At 40.4% G+C, this 25,073-nt stretch overlaps 1 protein-coding gene across 1 annotated transcript; it reads left to right on the top strand.

Moving 5' to 3' along the window:
- Nucleotides 1–302: 302 nt before the first annotated feature.
- Nucleotides 303–24,661, top strand: LOC146664051 (inhibitor of nuclear factor kappa-B kinase subunit alpha-like). The gene is made up of 22 exons (XM_085417061.1): nucleotides 303–643; nucleotides 1,071–1,190; nucleotides 1,349–1,443; nucleotides 3,614–3,731; nucleotides 4,495–4,564; nucleotides 4,650–4,738; nucleotides 5,375–5,464; nucleotides 6,682–6,806; nucleotides 7,040–7,147; nucleotides 7,350–7,485; nucleotides 9,251–9,445; nucleotides 10,322–10,424; nucleotides 10,535–10,658; nucleotides 12,286–12,437; nucleotides 12,529–12,590; nucleotides 13,034–13,143; nucleotides 16,561–16,610; nucleotides 16,719–16,824; nucleotides 17,619–17,766; nucleotides 18,296–18,432; nucleotides 20,160–20,259; nucleotides 21,978–24,661. The coding sequence occupies exons 2-22, from the start codon at nucleotides 1,086–1,088 to the stop codon at nucleotides 22,041–22,043; spliced, it is 2,289 nt and encodes a 762-aa protein (XP_085273187.1). The 5' UTR covers nucleotides 303–643; nucleotides 1,071–1,085; the 3' UTR covers nucleotides 22,044–24,661.
- The last annotated feature ends 412 nt before the right edge of the window (nucleotides 24,662–25,073 follow it).

Below are 25,073 nucleotides of genomic sequence, written 5' to 3'. Positions count from 1 at the left end.
AAATCACAATGTTTCTGTCCATCCAACCTTCATTGGTTGTATATTCTTACCAGACACCTTTCTAGTGCTAAAAAACGTAACTCAGAGATTTTGGTCACAGATAATTTGAGATCAGACTAATGAACACCTTGCACATGTATCAGTAGTCAGCTAATATAACTGGAAGAATGACCAATATGGCAGTATTATTTTAAAAGTAATTTCACAAGCACTCCACTGTAGGCTTCCGCAAAATCTGCCAATCAGGAAAAAGTGGGCATTAATGGGGCGGGCTTTAAGAGCCAGGAGCTGTTCGGGGAGATGCTGGACAGGGGGAGCTGCATAGCAGACTCTGGGGCAGTATAAATATGTATTTTGTTTAACTATGAATCAACAAAACTCTATTGGACCCCAGAATAAAAACACACGACTTAAAATAAACACAATGCCGCTTTTACACAGTCTTGACAGTGTTTTGAACGCAGTGGGCGTTGTGTTTTTGAACGCACCCTCGTTTCATTTTCAAGAGACACAGCCGGGCTTTCTGGTGACGTTTATGTGGGGAAGTCCAGTGTCGCGGTGCTGCGTTGACCTGAAAACAAGACACACTCCAGTTACACCTTTCTACTGCACACGGCTCATGACACTTCCATAGAAACCACAGGTAAGTGTCAAAAAGCGCCGAGAAGCCTTCATATTCTAACGCAAGGAAGCTAATAACCGGCTCCGTCTATTTCCTAGTAGGGCTACCGTTGGCTGGCTGGCTGGCTATGCTGTTAGCTAGCTGCTTGTTTGTTGACAAATATGAAAAACAAATGTGTATCTTGTTGTCTGGTATATTGAGTTGGGTATGTCTTGTCTATGAGTAGGCAGCCCACTTGTGTCACACTGCCACAAAACGTCAGTGGTAGCGTTTTTCCTGCTAAGTCATCGAGCTGACATTAGCCTAGCAGCCATTCCAGTATGTAGCCCTGCCCCTGTGTTTGATAGGTTTATGTGATAATCCAAACAGCGCAGTCACTTAATAAACTGACAGGGTCTGCTGTGTTTCTGTCGCGTGACTCAAATATAATTCCCACACTCCGGTACAGGCTGCGTGAACAACAATGGAGAGACCTCCCTTCAGGCAGAACCAGAACTTGGGGGACTGGGAACTGAAAGAGAGGCTGGGCATGGGAGGCTTTGCCCATGTTTACCTCTATCAGCATATGGTGAGTGTCCAGCCAGGAGAGTTCCTAACCCTATACGTAACTTAGGAAAGGAGGATATGGGTGCTGGAAATTGAAATGGCCTGTTTTGAAGTAATCACCACCTGCTTTTCCTTGACTGTATTTGTATAATAATGTGATGTCTGCTGTCTGTTTTGCAGCAAACACACGAAAAACTGGCTATAAAAATGTGTCGCCTGGAGCTTACACCAAGGAATAGGGACAGATGGGGCAGAGAGATCCAGATCATGAAAAAGTTGGTATTTATTTTTTGTTATTTTCCTTCCTTAGTGGCTTTTATTTAAACGTGTCACATCTGTATGTAACACTTGTTAGTGTCATAAAGGTGACACAAAAGTGCCATTTGAATCAAGTTCAGCTTTCTTGTTACCTGGCTTGACAAAACCTGAAAACCCAGTCAGAGATAATGAAGATCGCAGTGATGATTTAGCCAGAATAAATTTCATTCCTCTTGACCAATGAAGCGATGGCTACTAAAGTCAGATGTTGTTAGATGAGTGTGGGATAAAGATCTAGAAAGAATACTAAAAATAAAGTGGCAAAATGCATCACTGGTTGTGCAAATAGGACAAGAGAGAAGTTAATATATATTACCCCAGTTGTGGATAAATGGCACTGCTCCCAAGAGGCAAGGGAAGTAAACCCTGGCAGAATATCTAGAATGGGGTTTTGGCCCTCCTGCATTCTGGTGTATCTCCAGTTGTTCTGACTATGTCCTACACTGGATCCAGGGTGGGCTCATCCGAGACAGTGAGGCGCTCACATCCTTACTTTAATCCAAGTCACTTGCAAATCATGACTACCAAGCCTGACCTGTGGAGTGTCTGCAAGAGCCTTTCTTTGCGCACATATTTCTAATGTGCACTTTAGGTCTTAGAAGGTTAAAAACACATTATTGCAAAATGAGGGTGTTCATAACAGTCACGGCTGTTGTGGAAATTATTTTATTTTGTGTCAACATTAAAGTAAAATAGAATAATCTGTGTTCTTGAATTGTAAAACAGATGTATGAGCAGATGTTTATAAAGCATAAAAATATATTTATGCATTATCTCCATCATCAAATAAATACATGCTATTTTTTTTCAGTGATGTCAATGAAATACAGCTCAGCAAGTTGCATACTAATACTCTAAAACTAATCTGTATCATACTCATCATATTGAAAATTGGAAAATCTGTGAAAATGTGGTGCTGTAAGCTGAGTTTTAAACCGAAACTCAAGGGTATATGTTCAGCTTATAACCATAGTGAGCATTGTTACCATGGTGATCTAACCAGGTAAAAAGAGAGCCAGCTTTGCGACAGTGAACGCGACACACCTTGCAAAGCTGGCTGGACTAATTTTTTGGCTTCCATATCAGGTTATGCTCAAAGTTTTGGTGTATAATTCACTTTAAGCACCACATTTTGTCTGATTCATGTAATTGCAGTACGCTCCAAGTGTGATACAGATTCTTTGCTGAGGATCACCTTTTGGATATGAAACCTGCTAAGCTGGTTTTCGTTAACACTGCAGGATGAAGGTGTGCAGTATTTACAGCAGCTCAAGCTGTGCATCAAAGGAATTTAAATGTATTGTGTTGTTGATGTAGCCTGATCCTCATTTGCTTCCAAGTCTGTTTTACACTGAAGGAATTACAGCTAACAAAGCAAAGACAGGAAGATGTTAAAGGCAGGATTAGAGTAGAGTACATCAGAGGGATAGAGGATATATTGGAAAAAAGGATGTTGAAGGTGGAGCTGCCAGGCAGGAGGAAAAGAGCAAGACCACAGAGAGATATGGATGTAATGAAGGAAGACGTGCAGACGGTTGGTGTGAGAGAAAAAGATGAGGGATAGTTTTAGATGGAGACAGATGATCTGCTGTGTCGATCCCTAATGGGAGCAGCCGAAAGAAGAAGAGTACAGATTGAAAAATTAATAAGTCTGCTTTTAGGATATTTATTACCAAGAATATTAAATCATTTGAGATGTCCGCTTTGATCTGGCAACAAACAAAAGTGATTCAACCCTCATCTGACATCTCCATGGTGATAATGTGCTTATATTAGCCTAACTAATCTGTAGCTGGAGCAATCTGGAGCTGAAGGAAGTTTTACACAAGGAAATGGTGAATGACGTTAGACTTAACAAGCAGACAGCATGACACAATGTGTGAACAGATAAAATTAAGTTTGCACTAGAGCTTTCTTTCCTTGTTCCTTGTTGTGGGCCTTCTGAGAACTCTGGCTTTATACAGTGTGATCTTCTTCACAGTTATTGGTAGTTATTAATCAATTTGTGAAACCCACAGGCTTGCAGATGCAAGAATGAGTTGCACTGTTATGCAGACAGTGGATGACTGTGCAGAAGTCTGTCTGGATGTCTTTAAAAAGTAATGTGGTTCCATATCTCTCACTCAGGTTAAATCATATCAATATCGTGACAGCCCAGGAGGTCCCAGAGGAGGTGGAGCCCATAGCCTTAAATGATCTTCCACTGCTGGCCATGGAGTACTGCTCCAGAGGAGACCTGAGGAAGGTGAGGGGGGGGGGGTCATTTAGATGGGATTGATATTATTTGGAGAGTTTAGAAATCAGAAAAAATATGCAGCAGACTTTGCCAGAGAGCTGTAATATTTTCTGTCCAATGATAGTTTTGTGGGGAGTCATGGGTGCACAGCGAACAAGCTTTTAGTAGGAAATTCAGCGTGCTTTCTGTGGCTCCAGTGTGACAAAATGTGAATAAATTCAGGCTAAAAGTAAGGATCAGAAGCCTTTATTGGTATGTGGATTTAAGTCACTGACCAGGGTCATATTTCACAAGCCCTGACCACAACTCAAAATATAATGAAAAAAAAAAATGTTTAAAGATAACAAAGGCAACAGATTAATGAGAAACAGTGAGCAAGACCAGAGCCTGGCACCTATAAAAGAGGATGATAAACAGGTGTGTGAGGCAGGTAGTGTTTGGAGTGTGGTCCCGCTCCTGAATTTCACATAAAGTAAAATCAAAAGTGTGAAATATAGAGGCCACTGCACACAGTGACCAATATATAGAAGGTAATATATGGAGTGATAGTGTGAAGTTAGCTGATGTTATCTATATAGCACTTTTCAACAAGATTGTTTAAAGTGAGTTATATAAGACATACATTTCATTAAGTATACACACAAAGATAAATAGAATTTGAAAATAAGCACATCATATCAGACTTCTTAATTTCAGAACATTTCTCACCCTTTGGTCACATGTTCTAAAAAATACCGCAGCTCTGATAGGATTTCTTTTTCCTGATTTGCAGGTGCTGAGCAAACCTGAAAACTGCTGCGGTCTGAAAGAAAGTGAAGTGCTTTCATTACTTAATGATGTTGGTATGTGCATTGTTCGGCTTATTCATTCAGACATTTCTTCTTTTAACATGTCATTGGCTTTGATTAAGTCTGACTTCTGCTCCAGGATCCGGTATCCAGTATCTCCATGAAAACAAGATCATACACAGAGATCTTAAACCGGAAAACATTGTGCTACAAGACATCAACGGGAAGGTAAACCAGCTACTCTTCCCTTTTTTTGACTGCTCTGTTTGACTACTTCTTCTTTCAGCTGCTCTCTTTAAGAGTCGCCACTGAAGATCTGCCTCCATATCATCTTTAGCATCTTCTCCTGTCACACCAACCCTCTACATGTCCTCCTTCACCACATCCATGAATCTTGTCTGACGTCCTCCTCTTTTCCTCCTGCCTGGCAGCTCCATCTTCAGGATCCTTTATCCAATATATCTACTATCCCTTGTCAGCCTTGCCTCTCAAACTCTGAGCTGTCCTCTGATGTACTTGTTTCTAATCCTGTCTATCCTGGTCGCTCTTAACATCTTCGCCTCGCCCTCCTGTCTTTTTCTCAGTGTCACAGTCTTGAGACATCACAGCAGGTCTCACTACCATCTTGTAAACAAACCCTCCCTGACACCCATCTCCACCCACTCCATTCTCTTCTTCACCTCTCTTGTGCACTGTGTGTTTTTCTTGGATGGTTGACCCCAGGTATTTAAACTCCTCTACCTTCACTATCTTTGCTCCTTGTATGTCCACATTAAGACCCGTCTCCCTCTCATTCACAGCCCGCTCTGTTTGACTGCTCATCTGAAATATACTCTTTTTTTAATTTATTTTTTTATTCTGCAGTTGGTTCACAAGATTATCGACTTGGGCTATGCTAAAGACCTGGACCAGGGGAGTCTGTGCACTTCATTCGTTGGCACACTTCAGTACCTGGTAAACACTTAAAGCAAACATTTATTTATCCTCAGATAGTGTATGTTATGTGCTATGTGTTATAGTAATTATAGATTTTAAATCCTTGACTTTACTTTCTACCTTTTTATAGAAATGACTGAACAGGGTCATTCTGAAAAATCAATCTGTGCCTCCCACCTCACCTCTTTATAGGCAGCTTGATTTCTGTAATAACATCAGTATATTGATCTCGAGACACTAGCTCTATAATTTTAGGCCCTTTGATTTGCTGAAAGAATTGTGAAAAACCTTTTTAGGACTAAAAGTTTTTTAATAAATTAAAAATGTGAACACCTGTATTGGGTTTTTTTTTCAACTCATAGCCACGGGCTACATTCAGGAGTGTTAAATAATTGAATATGACTATATCAGAAAATTATCTTGACTTAGAACACATCATGGCTAGAAGACAAGCCTGTAGGTGAAAAAGCAGACCTGTCATATGATGTAACTTGTTGACCAACCACATGGTGATATAACCCTTAAAAAACTCATTTTTCTCCAGTGAACTATCAGAAAACATAACATACATCCAGGGTGGCAATGCTCGTCTCTTGTCTGTGTCATAAACATTGAATTGGTGCAGTTTTCTTACAGATATGATGGCATCTCATGATACTGATGCTCAAAGGTGGCTATGGAAAAAAAACCAAGATTGTAGCATTATAGATTGTGATACTTGGATCAGATGTTAACCTGATATAGTGGCAGTTTATTTATTTTATTTTTTATTTATATTTTTACATCTTGTTTCTTTCTCTGAAAAAGATGTCATGAAGGCTCAAAAAGTAAAAACTAATAAAAATGGTAACATTTCAACTCACCCCTACGTACAAAGTCAGCCTGTAACTCTGAAATAATATTGAGGGTGTAAATACAAAAGATAACACTTTGGATGGCTTCATTAAATACATAAAAATGACTGTATTAATATATATATTAAAAAAAATAGCCAATTTGCAGGTTCTGGGCTCCACTACAGTTTACCTGGATGAGTGGCTGACCCACGGCTGCTGCAGGGCCGTGGATTCACGTTGAGATCATTTCTTGTGGGTCATTCCTTCCACCCTTTTCTACTTTCCTGTCGACTCTACTGTCACATAAAGGATGGAAATGCCAAATAAGTCTTTAAAAAAGATCACTTCGTGTTTTATGAAAACACGAAACACTGTTGTTGTTTTTTTTCCTCTCTCCAGGCTCCTGAGCTCTTTGAGAATAAACCGTACACTGTGACTGTGGACTATTGGAGCTTCGGAACAATGATCTTCGAGTGCAGTTGCGGTTTCCGTCCATTCCTACACAACCTGCAACCTGTGCAGTGGTAAGTTGATCCTAGTCTGTGTCACTAATGTATGCGCTACTGGAAATTAGATGAGTCAGATGTCTGAGTAGAGTATGCAGGAGCCCAGCTCTGTTCTCACGTCAGATTTTATTCTACATCACATGTTTGTGCTTTAATTCGACTGAGGTACATTGAGAACTGCATCTTCTAAGTACTTCTAGTACTTTGTATTGAAAGAATTTGGTATTGATCCTTTCTGATCTTGTCTTCAGGGCCAGCAAAGTGAGGAATAAAGGTCCAAAAGACATCATGGCAGTAGAAGAACTAAACGGAGAAGTCAAGTTCTCCACACATCTCCCCTACCCCAACAATCTCAGCAGGTCAGCTGCAATCATTTTTACTGAGACATTTCCTTATTTTATTGAGCTGTTTGTCTCCTGTGAGGACAAATTAGTTTCTTCATGGTGTTGTGCTATAGTAATTTAAATGGAACGCAAAATAGCCGAGAGCATGTGAACTGTGGTTGTTGTTAATTACCCTCCCTGAAGACCTGTTTTAAATGTTTTAACCGGTTTTGTACAGGACGCTGTTGGAGCCGATGGAGGCGCTGCTTCAGCTGATGTTAAAGTGGGATCCAGTGCACAGAGGAGGCCAAGTGAACCATGAAACCAAGAAACCCCTGTGCTTTGAACTCCTTGATCAGATACTGATTATGAAGGTGAGGCACTGGAAGAGCTGGCTCTTCAGTCAGTAATTTGCAATGACACGCAGTGCCTTAGAAAGTTTTAGTGTTTTATTTTTCTCATCTTAAAATTATAAAGACAAGCAATACTAAAGCTGCCACCGAAGCTTTCACTACTTTTAGGCATTTTACTGCTAATCTCACTGGACTGATTGTAGCGTTTGTATGTTTGGTGGGCCAATCTGAAAGAAAGAAGCTGTGCACCATCATTGTCACTCATACAGGAATTATTGTCATCTATTTTTCTTTTTAAGATTTATTATAAATCGAAATTCTTTTTATTGTTATGCTCTCTGTTTGTTTGCATTTGTTCCGCACGTCACATTCAACATGGGTCACCTGTACGTAACTTAACGGTCACCACCCACACGGCAGGTTTTTGCAGTTTACACAAACACAGGTAAAATCCAAAGTGACATTTAAAGGAGGCCTAAACATGCTAAGAGATACGCAGCGTTTTTTAAAAATCTGTCACATTTTTTTCTGTTTTGTTAGTATCAGAAATCATTTTAAAACTAAACAATATTGATTATTGATGATGTTTCAAATTCCAGAAAAACTTATTATAGATATAGAAGTACAAGTCATGTTCAAAGGTTATTTAGTCATTTGAATATGTTTTATAGGTCTTTACAGATTTGTGGCGATAAATGTTGATAGTAAAGCTTGCAAACTTGTGATGTACATATTTAGACCCATACTTGAGGACTCGGATCTTCTTGGGATTAACTCTATGCCAACCTTTTTTAAGGGAGTTTGGTCTGGAAACTTCTGTTGTCTTGTTAGAAATATTGAAATAGAAACCTTGATTGTTTGTTTGTTTTTTGTTTTTTAGCCAATGGGGAAATGTTTGTTTTTGTTTTTCTGTGCTCAGGATTACCCATATTTTTATATACCCATCCTTTACTTTCTCCCACTTAGTGTCTCAGTTCCTGTAATAGGGAAAAACTGACTTAGGAACAGTATTGATGAGGTGATGCAGAGTCTGTACATTGTCCTTCACAAACGTCATTATAAACTGTGCAGGTAGATAAACCAGACCAGAGGATTTCACTTGTTCTGGTTTCCTTCTCGCTACTCTACCGTAAATATGTGATTAGTGATGGGCTGCTTCTACGCAAAGGAGCTCCAGGCCTCATTCACAGTGACCACTGGGTTCTTGTTCAGTTTGGTTTTGCAACAAAATCTCGAATGTTTCAGTGCTGTGGAGATTTTATATTCTTCCCCATATCTGACACAATCCTGTAATCCCACCTCATTTAAAAGCATCTTCTCTGTGACATAACAGAGGCCAAAAGTCTCAGTGGAGTAATGCTGTCAAAACACAAGCACACACATGTATTGTACTGTTTGTGTAGCAATTCTCCAAATCCATGTTCTGGTTTCTTTTGTCTTCTTGTGGGAAAGTGGTGTAAGTGTGTTGGGATGAGTGAGGGTTGTTAATAAGAATTCCAGTATTTCCAGTTTATGCTACACATTAGAGCTTTCACCAAACATAACATTTAACAACTTGAAATCTTTATAAAAATGAACTGGCTGGCCTCGGCTGTCACAGCCCTCCCCATCTGCCAGTTTTTAGTAATAAATTAATTCCAGCTCTTTGGTGAGGCAGCAGTTAATCAATATTAAGAATAATTAGATTCTTGCAGCCCTCTGCTGGCCCATGTACCGCGATACATACTGCAGAAAATGATAGATCACGAAGTAGTTTAGTTTATACTGACGGGTTTTCTGTTTTCAGGTCGTCCACATCCTGAACATGACCACAGCGCAGGTCCACTCCTTCCAGCTAACTCCTGACGAGAGTCTCCACAGTCTGCAGAAGCGCATCGAAGCTGAGACCAAGATCGAGGTGGTGAACCAGGAACTGCTGCAGGAGACGGGAGTGTCACTGGACCCCAGGAAGCCCGCTGCACAGTGTGTCCTGGATGGAGTGGTGCGTTGATTTAACCACTGTTTAGATGAATGAAAGGATTTTAAATCTAAAATCACACGTGATGATGTACAATAACTTATTATTAAAATAATCATACATAACAGCTTTGAGTTTTTTGATGAATTAAAAAATCATCATCATCTTCATCTTGTTATCCAAGGAGCTAAAGTTGCAGCTTATTGGCGGTGTTCCTCACTGATTGTTATCCCTGGCCATGCTGTCTTTATATTTTGGGATACATCCATTGGCCTGATCCTGTCTCTCCTACATCGGGTGTCCGTGACAAAGGGCCGTGTTGTCCATCTGTTCACTTAATGTTATGTAGCTGTGTTTTATCTGTGCACCAACAGCAGTACCAGTGGTGGAGGGTCACTAAACTGAAAGTATTTCAGGCCTGTGACACCAGTGGCTTTACCAAAGTTTTTTTTTATTAAATAAATAAATAATCCATACGATCACAGCAACATGAATATATAAATATCACATGATGTAGTCTTGAATCACTGTGGGGTTTGCTAGGGTTTTGTTTACGTCACTATATGACACCTATAAGTGTCTGCTTCAGCACCTGTAAATCAGTTCGATCTGTCACAAATCACAGGGCTGAAAATCTTGATTGTTTGTTTTACCCATGCATGATTACGTTCTGTTACCTGCAAAAAAAAAAGAAGCAAAAAACAACCTGTGCTATGTTTTGGTTTGCTTATTGGAGCATATACAACATCAAGCAACGGTGTTTAGAAAAATCTACATCTATCAATAATCATGACTCATTTCCCTCTAACTGCATCTATTCTGAGAGACTTGAAGTCACTCTCTTGAGTTGTAAAAACACTACTTGAGATCTTTGTAATGGTTTTCTTTCCTCCTGTGTAGAGAGGGTGGGACAGCTACATTGTCTACCTGTTTGATAAGAGCATCACCAAGTACACCGGCCCCTTCAGTGCCAGACGTCTGCCTGAGAAAGTCAACACCATTGGTGAGTTCATATGAAGTGACTCCAGTTTCTGAAATGAAAAGGACTGTTACATGACAGTGTTGGCTCTCTTCTGCTCTGTATAAAAACTTTCATGGTTTTTATTTTCCCAGTGCAAGATGCCAAGACGCAGCTGCCTTTGGTGGTGATGAAGAAGGTGTGGGGTGAAGCTGTGAGCTACATCTGTGGCCTGAAAGACGACTACAGCAGACTTTTCCAGGGGCAGAGAGCTGCCATGTGAGTCCCATAACAATCGTGTGTGATGTGCTTTAGCCCAGATCATGGTTTACAATGTGAATCCATGACAGGATTCAGAAATAACATCAGCTTTATGCGTCTGTGCTATTTAAATATTAAACAGTGTAAGTTGAGCTTTTTCATTAAGAGTGTTTTATGTTACATCCTAGCAGCGTACAACCAGATGTTGTGGTTTTGGTGAAGAATAGTTATTGTCAAACACAGAAATAAAACGACCGATATTAGTTTCATATCAAATTAATAATATTAGTTTTTCTTTTCTGAGGAGGAAATAATACTCTGTGTTTGCTACGGATGAAAAGACACCATACTTCATCAGTATCAGTAGTGCATCAGTAGCTCTGTTTATATTAGACTTTAATTTTAGTTCATAATTTTAAACAATTATGTTCAGCACCAGCCAGAACAAAAAAGCAGAAGCAGAAGAACTGAAAGTGGTATAAGGGTACTGTGCGTGAACGTGTGAGTGGACCATTAATGGTTGCATCCAGATTCCTTTTACTCTTGCATAATCCACTTCTGTACGTGCTGTGTGAGGTATTGGTTGACTCTTGGTTCCTTGTTTCTCTCAATGTGGCTACTATGTTGGTTTTTCAGTGCACGTGAGCCTACTGCCGTTTGGGCCACATGTTGCTCCCGTCTGTCGGTGGTTGCCCTCAAAGGATGGGCCGTACGGTCAAAATTATGGTTTTTATGTGGTGTTTTTTTATTATTATTTAAATTGAGTTCCAAGAAATCTCCTTTAAAAAGATATTTTTGTGGACTAAGTTATGAAGTAATCCTAATTACTAATCAAGATTAACCAAAATAAAATAGATTATGATTTCTGCTCTTATCCAGCAGCACACTTACACAGGCTTTAGATACCTGCATTATTTTCTGAGTGTGGACAAAGTGTAGAAATGGAGCAGGAAAGAAATTAACTTCCTGGTGACTCATGTGTACAAAAAGCCAACTGTTATTAGGCTGACATCATTGTTTTGAAATGTGACACACCAACATTTATGAAAGAAAGTGATAAGGCGCTGGGCACCGAGTCTCAGCACGGTGGCTCACTTAAAACGGGTTCAAAACTGAAACCGGTTCTCAATTCTGTTTATGCTATTTAAATCATTTCTCTTTGTTACACTCACGACTTCTGCTTAGTAGCTAGGAATCCCAGCATCTCCTTATTTATCTGCAAGTTTTTGTAAACAAAAAAAAAACATTTAATAGTTTTAGTAATTGCATTTGTTGGTCCAGGTTTTATTATTTTTACCTCGAAGCCTTAAAGTTGAGCCCTGAAGAAACCCATCTAAACATTTTCTGTAAATTTTATTCCAACATTTAACTGTTGGTTGAATATTTAGAGCAATGATTTAGTTGTCAGCTGAATATAGTTGTAGTGTCGTACACACCCTTCAGCTCTGCTTATTTTCCAGTGTAATTCTTCCCGAGTCCTAGTTTGAATTCAACTTTCTGTTGTGTTGCTCCTCACACTCTGGTGCTTGTGACTGTTGCTCCTCTGGAAGCTTTAGCTGTGGCTGGACTGTCAGCCTGTCTTCTTCAGTCCTCCGCCTTCCTCTTGGAGCTTTCTGATTTTACCATCTCCTCCTTCCCCCTCAAGGTTGAGCCTCCTCCGCTACAACACCAACCTGACCAGGTGTAAAAACAGCATGTTCGGCTTCTCGCAGCAGCTCAAAGCTAAGCTGGATTTCTTCAAGAGTAGCATCCAATATGACTTGGAAAAATACAGCGATCAGATGCATTATGGCATATGTGAGTGTTTGCTGGCAGCTGTTTGCTCTTTGTTTCAGTAAACATGTTGTAGGGTGCTCGGTGAGCTCACATTTGTCTGATTTGTCCAAAGCCTCAGAAAAGATGCTGAAAGCCTGGCAGGAGAACGAAGAAAGAGCTGCAGCTTTTGCTCAGGTAACTCATCTCTTAAAAATAAGATACAGACTGGTAGTTGCTAACCAGCTAGTCCAGGCTCTTTCATGTTTTTTGTTTTTTCCTACTGGTTTACTGCAGTAGGTTTACCAGGTTGCTCTCATTTTGGACTGCAGCTGGTGAGAGTAGTTCTTCTGGTTCCAAAGTCACTTCTTAGGTGATCCCCTGACCTACAGTGAGGGCTGCAGACCAGAACAAGGACTACCTTCACCTACTGCAGCCCAAGATGGTGGAGTTGATGTTCATCTGCAGGATCACAGTCACTGAGGAGGCTCAGTTCGAAGCACTTTGCTAATGAAAACATTTGCCTGGATAAATGTATTAAATTCAGTTTAATAAAGAACACGTGTAGGAATCACTGTGATGTTTACCAGTGCAAAGGCTTCCGAAAGCAGCCTTTGGTTGATCCGTTGTCTGTCCTGCAGGTGGCAGAGGTGAGCCATTTGGATGATGAGATCATGGCTCTGCACTCTGAGATAGTAGAACTACAGAGGAGCCCATATGCCCGACGCCAAGGAGACAAGATGGAGCAGCTGTGAGTATTAAAAGGGTTTAACCTGAGATGATTTAATCTGTGGACATTTATCAAGAGCCATCTAAATCCCACATTTCACCTAATTTAAAAGACATAAGTAACAGTCACTTGTTGGCCTTTGATTCTTTTTGGTTGGTGTGCATAATGGTGTCTACAGATGATTTTGACACTTTGGTTGTCCCCGCTTCACCTGAGGAAATGACCGGACGGTGCCAAAAACAATCCTACATCATGAATACATTTACATGCACACTAAATATTTCAAATATGACACACACTTTGGCTGTATACTGATGTACTTTGAATGTTTGCAACATGCTTTGGACTTGTGTACAGAGCACATGGAAATGCATCTAAATTTGACTCCCGGCTTCTTGCCTGTTTACAGTCCACTCAGTCACCAGTTTGTAAGGATGGTTGTGTGGTGTGCATAAATGTCATGATGGAGAATTTTTCCAGAAGGTTTCCAGCTCTGTTTGGACGAACAAACAGATGTATAACATTGAGGGAAGAAAAAACCTTCCTTCATGACTAAGAGGTCGAGATCGCAACAAATAAATGTGGGACAAAGAGGACAATTGTGTGAAAGAATATGGGACACATTACTAATGCTGAAAGGCATTTAACACGTGAAGGACAAATATGTTTTATTTCAGTGCGATGCTCCCAATTGCCTTACCACAGTGATCATAAAGGAAACTGACATCTATATTTAATTATACAGAAATCTTCATATTTTTATGTGTTCTCCTTTTTTTCCCCAGTAACTTTTTTAACGTGTTTACTCCGATTTTTTTGTCTCTAAAAATCCTCTATCAACATGCACGTTTGTTTCTGAGCTGTGCGCTTATAACTGACGAAATAACTGGGGAAAAACAAAAGCCCTGCATACGTTCATTACCTTTATCTAGTTAGTGGAAGTTTCCCGGTCTTTGTCATTGCGGCAACTTTTATTCGTTTTATTTAGTTTTAGGAAGTTTTAGTCATTCCACAAAAGTTTGTGTAAAGCTTGTGACTTTATACTAGCTTGGAATTTCCTCATAGGCAGCAAAAGACGGTGACGTGTTAATCTAAACGAACCCCATGATGACAGTATTTCCTAACAGCAATGTATTAAAAGTCAGACTATTTACAAGCAAATTTGTACGTCTGCGTTAAATCTGTACTGTAGGTATATTGTAACCACAACCTGTTCTGATGTCCTGTGCTATAACTTACACTGTAACCTTACATCCACCTTCGTAGAGATGTAACCACATGTTGCATCTCTAAAGAGAGAAAATGCACATCTACATGCAGAAATGACAAAGGATCACTTTACAAAGACTCTGTAGCGATTCAAAGCAGTATAAATTAAAGTTTTGACTTTAGATCACTGTGTAAGTTCTCAGTCATCACCATGGTAATTTAAGGACTTCTTTTATTTCTCCTTTAAATAAATCCAGTCGCTTTTCTTTCCAAGCTCCTTAGACTTCAGAGTTTTAGAGCCAGTCATGATGTGAGACTTTATCTCAGTAAAAAAAGCTGTGCTGACTCATATAAAGGGGGCACGTGAGCTCCACGGTCTACACCCAAGTCCAGTAAAAGAAAACACTAATAAACTTGGACTGTGGAGAAAAAGCATGCAGGCACAGGGAAAATGTGTAAACAGCACTTAAAAAGGCAAGAAGGTGAAGAATGAGAAGCTGACCAGGAAGTTTGAGTCACGAACCTTCTTGCTGTGAGGCAACTTTAGACCACTAACCACGCCACCATGAGCTTGGCAGATTTTTGTCAGTGAAAAAGTTCATTTACTTTGAGATCTTGAGAACACGCGCAGAGAAAAGGTACAGCAAACAGTTCGATGTTGACTGACCATCAGCTGGCAGACGTTTCTCTACGGTTGGAAAAATGCCTCCAAAATAAAAGCTTTGCTGATGCGAAGACACTAAGCTTGTCACATCAAAATTTATAAAGATGAGGTCGGGAGCAGAGAGGCAGTGTTTAAAATTGGCTTAAAATCTTTTATTTATACTAAAAATAAACAAATAAATTAATTAAAACAGGTTAACCCGGAGATAACATCATCATTTCAACCATGTTCAGCCAAACATAAAGTGAAGTTTATGCAGGACTACAAAGTCTGTAGCAACGTTAATGAGAATACATGTCAGGTGATGTAAATGGAGGCAAATCCCCATCCACAGCTCAAATATCCAACTTCAGTGAAAAATCCACTTCATGCTGTGTCATCAAAGCCTGCCACCTCAGAATCTCTCACAGAGTGAACTCTCCTGACTCAGTGGGAATAAGCATGAAGTCCTAGGATTTCATTTATTTTCCTCCAAGCCCTCTCATTGTCTTTTCCTTCTGTACATGAGTGTAATCGTGTCTGTAGATTCTCCAGACGCCATTGCTGATAATAAACGAAGGCCAAGCTTGTTGGCTCCATTTGTGGACAGAGCTGTGTTATTCGAATTTTTTTTATAAGATAGTAGCAGGGAAAAGGAAAAAGGAGATTGCTTTGGAGAAAAGTGAGTGAAATTATTGCATTTTGTGGTAACTGCTGAAAATATGTGACTGTAACTTGATTCCAGCCGTTGGTTGTACTCCTCCTTGTTCTCCTGTCGACTGTGGGAAGGAAATATTTGTGTGTTTTGAACACATTTGGTCTGAACGCACGTTAGGAAGTACCAGATGCAGTAACGAGCCCCAGCTGAACTCTAACTGGGGTCATTGCAGTTATGTGCAGCTGTGCACAGTGAAAGCTTAAAGTGCCCCTTCTTTAAAAAATGTGTTTTCACCAGGTTAGCCTTGGCTCTGTGGGAAAGTTTCTGATCCTGGTGTTGACTGTTGACAGTAGAGACATAATGATGGGCTCGGTGCTCTTCCTCTTTTTAGTAACATAGGGTCTAAAGACCCGGTTCACCACAGCCTCGCTGTCCTCCTTCAGTAAATGATACAGCAGAAACCCCCATGTAGGCCAGACCTCAACATATCACCAAGTTAATAAAGAAACATAATCGCAGTGAAGATAAGGGATGTGGCTGAAGTTTCATACAGCTTAATGAAGTGCTGAAGTGCTGGTGTAACCTCACCTGGATGTATGCATCTTGCTTCACTCCACAGGGAAAAGACTTTGCTCTACATTTTAGTCGATCAAACTAGTTTGCTGTTGGGTAAAAGTTTACTACTTTTTCTTTTGTAAATCCTGTGAATTGCTGTCACATCATGCACTGGATTGAAAGCGTGCCACTTTAAATTAAAAACCGTCCTTGGTGCTGCTGTGAAAGTTCTGACCAGTGCCTGTCTTCAACACATATGGAGAGGATACCAGTGGTGTTTTTAAACATGCAACTTCAGAGAGTAATCTGATCATGAGCTTAGCTTCAGAATTCAAAGAAGAACATTTTAATGTGATAAAATAATTTTTTGCAGGGAAGAAAAGGCAATCGAACTTTACAAGCAACTGAAGATGAAATGCAAAGGTAAGAAACGTTGAATGGATCATTTAAAACTCTGAAATCAGAAGAGAAATTAATCCATTCTTTAAACTGAGGTGTTGTTTAAACTCCCCCCCCACCCCCTTTGGTTAGTACCTGACTCTGATGTGAGCTGCGACAGCTCTGAGATGGTGAAGGCCATCATCCAGACAGTCCAGAACCAAGACAAAGTCCTCAAAGATCTGTTCACACACCTCAGGTGAGGGTCCACCCATGCTTGACAGTTTGATTTCACCCTGAGCTTTACACCTCTGATTACTGTTAATTATCTGTGGTCTCATACACTTTTATTTGTTCTTAAGTGCCACGGTACTAGTAATGCATATTTGTAGTACTTTTTTTATTTTTTATTTTATTTTTTTAACCTATCTCGAGGAACTTATATGTTCTCTCAGGGCAGGTTAATGCTGAATCCACAGGTTCAGATGTTTTCCTACTCATCTCCATCCACATGAAAATGCAAATAACAGTATCAAGTGCCGCCAAAGCAAAAGGTGACACTATAACCCCAATTCATAGATTCATGTTGACCAGTCAAAAGCCTGCAAACAACAACACAGTGCACACCCTTGATATTGCAAGAAAAGTCTTCATGTTCCTCGCCCACAAGTAAGCACAGAAATAGAGATTATAGAAATCTTGACCCTGGAAGGAGTTTATCTAAAGTTCAGTGACATGAAATAATGTTTATGTGTAGATGAAAATCCCATGTATGTGAGGACAGGGCCTAGATTAACCCACTGATTTATAAAGAAGTGACGGCTCTTAAACACATAAAACGTCTGCTGGTATTAAGGAAAGTTTAAGCTGCAGACTTTACCCCCTGAATTTTCAGTTACTCCCTCCCTGCTGAGGAGGAAACTTTTGGAGCATAAATTACTCCAGAACTTGAATCCATCCCCGGTGTGAGGTCTACACTGAGTCTGTCTAAAGAGTCACAGTGACGGTGGAAAACATCATTTATGTTTTCCCTGATTTGTCTCACCCCAACAGTAAAATCCTGATCAGCAAACAGAAGATCATTGACTTGTTTCCCCGGATTGACAAAACTCTGGAGAACATCAAGGACGCTGACAACACCGTGATGCAGATGCAGATCAAGAGACAGAGGGAGTTCTGGCACTTACTTAAGATCGCCTGCGTGAGTAAATCTACATCAGTCGTTAGCAGCCCGGTCTACTTTTTCCAAGTTTGTGACTTCATTTGTCTTTGAAATGTAGTGTGGGGCATGATGCAAAGAAGTGGGGGAAGTTGTGTAACTGCTGGATAAAACTATTTATGTACAACTAAGAATAAAATGTCATCAGCTTTTCTCTGATTCTACAGAATATCAGAAGTTTTGTCTGATCAGCATCCAGCTCAGATAAATTTAGTGTACTGGTGTATAAGAAAAGAAAAAAGGAAGTCCTCTAATTGCTGGAGCTGGATCCTGGTAATATCCTGGAATAGGTTAAGTTCACTTATTCATTTTCTGATTCCCTTTTCTGCAGTTGTCGGACCCAGTGGTGGTGAGCTTTGTTGTACTTTCTGTGATCTCCTCAGACTCAGCTGCTATAAAGTACCAAACACAGAGTGAGCGGTAGGGTGTGCCGCCTGCATTCCTGCTGTAGGAGAGGGGAGGCGTGTTTTTTACTGCTGCCTGTAACGGTGTGTTTCTGTCTCTCCTTCAGGCTCAGAACTCGTCACGGAGCTCGATAGCAGCCAGTCCCGAGTCGTCCAACCTGCTGCAGGTTTCTCAGTGGTCCCAGTCGGCACAGCCCGTCAGCTCCCCGCACCCCCTGACCTCCCTACCAGGGCCAAATGACAGGTAACGTCCACTCAGCCGTGTTGGGACTGGGGTCAGCTCTACAAGTGAGATGTTCACACTCCTTTAACATAGAATTCAGCAGAAGCACCTTCAGCATTGATAACAGCTGGTAGTTTATTTCACTTGGTGCCAAATTACTAAGGAAGTGTCGACACGGTGAGGTACCTGTTTGTGAATGTGGATGTGTATATGTGAATAAAAACAGCTTAGTAATTTCCTGTTCATATACAGGAAATCTCACATAAAACAAAAGACTTCACAGACATCTTCCTCTCTCGACAAATGGTCATGATTTGACTCACTCAGCCAAATTGTTGAGTGGTCTGACGGGCTGATTGTTGAGCCACAGCTGGACTCGGTCGGTCTCAAACTGAGAAGAGAACGATACAAACAGCTTTGTTCCAGTAGCTATTAATCATATCTTTCATTTCCTACATGATGTTGGTATGTTTTCCTCATTATGTCTCATATTGTTGTCTGATTTTTTTATTTTTTATTTTTTTAACTGCATTTGAGGATGGATGACTCGCTGAGTGCAGGTCATATCTGCCCATGGGTACAGCTAAAGTAACCTGAAGCTAACCAGCTGTGGTGCTGGAGCTTGAATCAATGCAGTCGATCAGATCGCCATGTCCAAAGTGAACGTGTGAATCCTTCCTAACTGGTGCATCAACTCCCTGTTGATGTTCCAGAGAGACTGAAGCTTTATTCAGTCTCTCTTACCAGTTGCTGGCTGGTTGGGGGTCATGGTTGTTTCAGGTCTTTAAGCCCTATGAACTGTTTATTAATGGATCGTTTTGGCACTTATTTGGCACACCAGGTCATTTTGAAGCGTTGGAAAAGCTCTAAAAACGCGACACTCTAAAGGTTGTGACTAGCTGTGCAATGCAACAGAAGATTCCCAGGAGTTAAGACGCCACAGGCAATCTTTGTTCCTGTCATATGTCTGTCACAGTTCCAGGAATGACTCGTGTGTCATGAAATCCCTCCATCCTTCTTTTTTTTCCTTCTGCTTTTAAAGTTTGGGCTTGTTGGCAGCTGACTAAGCATGTATTCCTGCCAGAGGTTCTTTTCCCCAGCAACATTTTCCAATTCCACCTGGGGCGATCCTGAGTTATTCCTAGGTCTACCTTTATTAGAGGTCTGAGGTCTCCACCCAGCTGGCTTTTCCCAGATAATCTTCAAAGAAAGATGAAGAATGATTCAAATGACCCACATGACTCAAAAAACAGAGCTGCAGCACCTGCCAGACCTGGGAGGAGAGCTCACCAGCAGGGAGCTGTACAAGCTGGACTGCAGGCAAAAGCTGGACTTAGTTTTTGGGACCTGGAATATGCACAATAATTGAGTCATAATAGTTTTGTTTTTATGAAGCATTAAAAAAGACGCATGCCTGAGGAAGATCCTGTGCATTGGAGCATTGCATTTGGAAAAGTGTTTTCAGAATGCTCGTAGTTGGTACATTATCTTTTTCATTTTTCTAAATATTATTTCAGCCTGTTCTCTTCATTACATTTCCAGCCTGTGTTAGCTAAACTGTTAGTATAATAATAACTGTGCACATGACTGAAGCATGAACATACTGCCATATATATAGTTTGTAGGCCAGTGCTTTGTGTTTTGCCCTTGGGCGTTCTTCTTTCTGTTGCAAGATAGTAAACACATTGTGCATATGAAGGAGGCGTCATGTGACTGAATTGTGTCTGAATTGTGTGCGTTTCCTTCAGTGATGCTGCCCCACGACTCCTGCAGGAGAACCAGAAGTACCTCAGTCAGCTGACCAGCCTGATGCAGGAAGCTGCTGACGAACAGGCCAACAGCATAGTGGTGAGTTTGCTGCTTTTTATCTGCTGCTTTTAAGGTTTGTTTGTTATTGGAGAGGGCTGCATTTAAATCAGCCATAAAGTCTTAATTTATTTTTATTTTCCCTTTGGGAAACTAGACGCACTAGGCGTCTCCTATCTGCATCTGTGAAGGACCTGAGGCCTGTCAGCATGTCTTTAATCTCATTTAGGAGAACAGGACAGGACCTCGCTGTTCTTTTTTTTTAGTCTTGTCATGAAGGAAGGAACTTTTTGTTTCTTTTAAGCTTGCAGATGTGATAAGAAAACAGAATCACACAGAGTTTTCAGTTTCCTGTATATTATATAGTAATATTTATTAGCGTGATAAATATATATTGTACATTTTGAATTATATTTTTATCAGTTATTAAAGATGATGACAAGCTAACACTTTATAATAACCAACATTTAAAAACAAATCATAGTTAAATTGATAGTTATTTAAACGGTAGGGATGCTATTAATCATATTTATTCATGTCTTCATGTTTTAGTTATATATTGAGTTATCCTAGCTGATAATCAATTATTTGAGGCTGTTCTCATTACCAAGTACTGCTGTTCATTCGAAGCCATAATGCTTGATTTATACTCATAAATCTGACATTTGACTCCAAAATTTGATCAATACTTTAATAACGTCTTTCAGTAAAAGTCACTTTTGTTCCAAGCTCATCACAAACAGCTCAGTTTGAGCACAACATGATGCACTTCACCAGGTGTTCTTCCGTTCTTCACTGGTCTTCACGTCACACCAGGAGCATTTTGGAAGCAGGGGTCTTTTATTTTGAAATTCTCTCTGTAGTTTCTGTATGCATCTTGAGATCTGAGGTTATTTTCCAGAGATGCAGTACAGAACGCTGCTTCTGAAACGCACCGCAGTGCACCAGGTGGAAGCCGGTCATGGTCATGAATGCGTGCAGTGAGCCGTGCATTTCACGGGGTCACTCTAAACGGCACTCTCAACACAGTACTGCAAGTTATGCTTCAGGTTTCCTTTAGCGTCAGTTCCATGAAACACATGTAGCGTTTATAGTCCGACTGGTCTCACGCCTAACCGTGAGAATGCACGGGGCGCCGCTGGGTCGCATTTCAGCTCTGACGCAGGCGCTGAAGCTTATCCCGCCAACTCGCATTAATGCCGGCAATTCTAACTAATGTGCTGCCGCGTGTTTCAGAAACACTCCAGTGGCAGCTTCTCAACAGAAGTTGTTTGAAGTTCAATAGAGCAGGTCACACAGAGAAAAGCTTTTCAAAATAAAAGACCTCACTCTAAAATGCTCCAGGTGTGATCTGAAGCCTTGCAACAATTGGGACAGAGCACACCCAACATGGTGCATCTCTCTTTAAAGTTGCCACTTCCAACTTATGTTAGCAGTGATTTTTTTTTTTTTTAACCATTTTTAGTAAAGTTTTATCAAAGACTGTAGATGATTGTTGTAAAGTCAAAATGTTAGACCATTAATTGTTAACAAATATTAGGTTTTTAATTATAATAATATTTAACTGTAAACTAAGGTGTCATATTATCTTTTATTAATGATGATTGTTGTGAAGCGTTATCAAAACTCTGTAAAACGAGACTGTTTGCAACTAACATCCAAAACTTATTAAAAACTCAGAAATTAAGATATATTTGCACTTCAGCACGTTACATATTCTCGGTTGTCTTTTACTAACGCCTCCATTTCCATCTTTCAAGGACCAAGACTGGAGCTGGACGAAATACGAAACTTTAACAACAAAACTAAAAAAGCAAAATTCGTAAAGTCCACCTTCCACCCCCCGCCTGAGTAACACTAAGGACTGTGAGCTGATAACGCGGCTGAGTGGCGTCTAACAGTACAGTAGTACAGTTTGTACATGGACTCGGGATTTTCTCGTGAAAACGACTTTCCTGCTCATCTTTAAAGAAAAAAAAAAAAAGCTGAGTTCACGCATGCTCAGCGGCGTCCGTCTCCTCCCATCGTCTCACATGGTGGAAGGTTTGATTATTGAGCTTGTTTTTTATGACAAAACAATGAAGCTGTCTCTCTCTCTCTTCTTTTCTTTATGCTGCACAATATTCATCACACTTTGGTTTTTACTATCACTGCAAAAATGGAGCAAACTATAGCACCACATTTGAGGGCTTGACGTGGATCAGTCAGGTGGGAGAGCGTTCGACAGGAACGTGGGAACTCGTTTGACCCCGTGGCATGAACGGGAAACGCAGGAAGGTGTCGGGGGTCGCTGGAAGGCGGGTGTGGGGAGGAAATAAGAATCAAGCAAAGAGCACTTTGATACTCCCATGTGTCCTCTCTGTGAAGAGGTGAAACGTTCCCAGCTGCCAAAAATGTTGCAGAATTTAAAGCGAGCAGAAACTGTCAGCGTCGGTTTGATTGATTTACTAGAAACGTTTGAGGGCGCGTGTTGAATTCTCTGTATGTACGTTTTTAAAAAACAAGTGTTACAGGCAGAAATCCCATGGCTGGCCATTATGTTAATACGATGTGTATATTGTATGTGTGTCTTTTTAACCGTCATGGATGTAAGGCGGGGTTTTCTCGTCTCGTTCGGGTGCAAATAATGTACGCTAAATTCATAGTCGTGCAGAGCTGAAACGATCAGTCCGTAGTTTCCACAGAAATCTGAGTAATCCTGTAATCAATTCTGCATCAAGACGAGCAGGTGGTGGGGCTCGTGTTCAGACTGTGCCGTAAAACCACTGCAGAAGAAGAGGACGAGGTTAGGAGACCAGAGGGCTGCAGGGCGGAGGCAGATTTAATGGGACGGTGAAGGATGGCGAGGCTTGCTTTGTGCTGCACGCATGAGCTGCTCCAGAGGAAGTTCTTTGCAGATTTTCAGATTAAAATGTAAATCTAAAAGTGCACGTTTCCAAAGAGCAATTTATATCGACGAGGTTACCTGCCGAGCTGCATGTCAGTAAAGTTCGCACAGGAACCTTTGCACATTTAGTCACCGTTGCAGAAAATAAATTGCATATTCATGATGATTAAGAATAAATAGCACGATTTACACTTGGCCGACCTCCCACTTTAAGATGATCTGGGCCGTCTTCAGCACAGCGGCCGTGTTTGCATCTCTGAGTGAAATTGCCGTTATTCCTCCAAATCAGTGAACACGTTTAATTTTCTGCAAAAGCCTCGTGATGCCCGTCTGTCTGGGAGTTTAGGTTTTCTCGAGTCCAGTGAAAGCTCGGTTAACAAAAACATGAAAAATCTTTTTCACTGCAGATCTGATATCTTTGTCTCCCTGTCAAGGCTGAAAACAAATATTTTGTGCACATCATGATTTATTGGGTAATTCTGCTCATCTTATTATGGATTTGAAAGATCTGAAAGTCTAAAACCTTGTTGGTGTATTTTTGACAGATTAAAGTCAAATTATTTATTCAAAAGAAAATAAATCAAGTGTTTCTGATCTCTCTGAGATGATAATTTATCTTTTTCTTTATCAAATACGGCCAAAAAGAAAACCATCTCAAATGTCAGTGCCGTTTTTGAACAGTTTTATATTCAGACTTTTTATTAAGAGAGATTTTTAAGGATTTCAACTTTTTCTGAAATCAGAGAGAAATGAGTGATAGTCAGTGATAACAAATGTGCCATCCACCAGAGTCTGTCATTCAAAAAATGAGGAAATGTAAAACAAATGAGTAATCTTACCCTCTTATCCGGCTCAGGCTTGCAGGGGTGAGTGTGGAAATCATTTCCTCTATTTTTAAATAATTGCATGTGTAAAGCTCAAGCCTTCACTGAGTCACATCGCACACCTCAACACGTTTATCAGGTAAAGAAAACAGGATCCAGGTTCAATTTTATTTCATTAGCCGTCGGCTCAGTGGGATAGTCTGATGCTCTGCGTCCCACCAGTTGGACCCACTCCACAGTTTGAGAACCAAAAGGTAAAACTGGTGTAAACAGAACCAGAGCTGCTCTTACTTTCATTCGTTCCTGTAGGAGGTCACGACTGAAGTTACTGACAGTGAGAAAGTTACATTTGGAGCCTTTCAGTGATAACAAATAATGTCATCTGCCAGAGTCTGTCATTCAGGAAATAAAAACAAATCGGATGCATTTAGTTTGTTTGGATTGTCTGCGAGTCTCAGCTCGAGTTTTCCCCTCATAACAATCAATCTGTCAAAAATTAGGGGTTTTTGTCCTTATTTTTTAAAAGTCCAGAATTGATTCATCCATGAGTAAAGCAGTGATTATTATAATGTTACACGGTATATTGATGGTGCTGAAGAAACGCTTCCTGTTTCTCCACTTTCTCAGATCTGAGTAACAGGAAGCCGAGAACGTCTCGGGCTAATTTGCTTGAAAAACAAATAAAGACTAGCCGGCTAATCGTTTCAGCTCTCACCACAAACACGAGTCGTTTCTCTCTGACATCCCATAATGACAGGAATGCAACAACGTTGGTGCAACGCGGTCGGGCTTCCTCTAATCGGAGCGATCGAACCCGTGAGCGATGGGTTGAATGTGCTGTACGTCGTGTTTCTTTGGGCCAGAGAGAGAAATGAACTTTCTTGTATTTATGAAGTTAAAGTGCAATGGCTAAAATAATATTTTCTTTTTGTTTTGTATTTAAATAACTCCGTTTGTTTCTTTCCATTTGAGTTTTGTTTCCGTCTGCTGGTTTAAGTATGTTCACTTTTTAGAAATGTAATTGTATGAAGATCAAATGTTTACCTGGAAATAAAATAAATCACTTTGGCACGATTCCTGTGTCGATGCTTCTTTCAGTTACTCTGTGAGGAAAAGCTGGAGCCCGGCCAAACACTTGATTGCGG

Source organism: Rhamphochromis longiceps, linkage group LG8, assembly GCF_057381845.1.
Source record: "Rhamphochromis longiceps isolate RC_006_pf linkage group LG8, R_longiceps_female_GT1.1, whole genome shotgun sequence".
In the NCBI taxonomy this organism is placed as follows: domain Eukaryota; kingdom Metazoa; phylum Chordata; class Actinopteri; order Cichliformes; family Cichlidae; genus Rhamphochromis; species Rhamphochromis longiceps.
The sequence above is the reverse complement of the archived record's forward strand: the minus strand, read 5'-3'. Positions and strand labels throughout refer to the sequence as shown.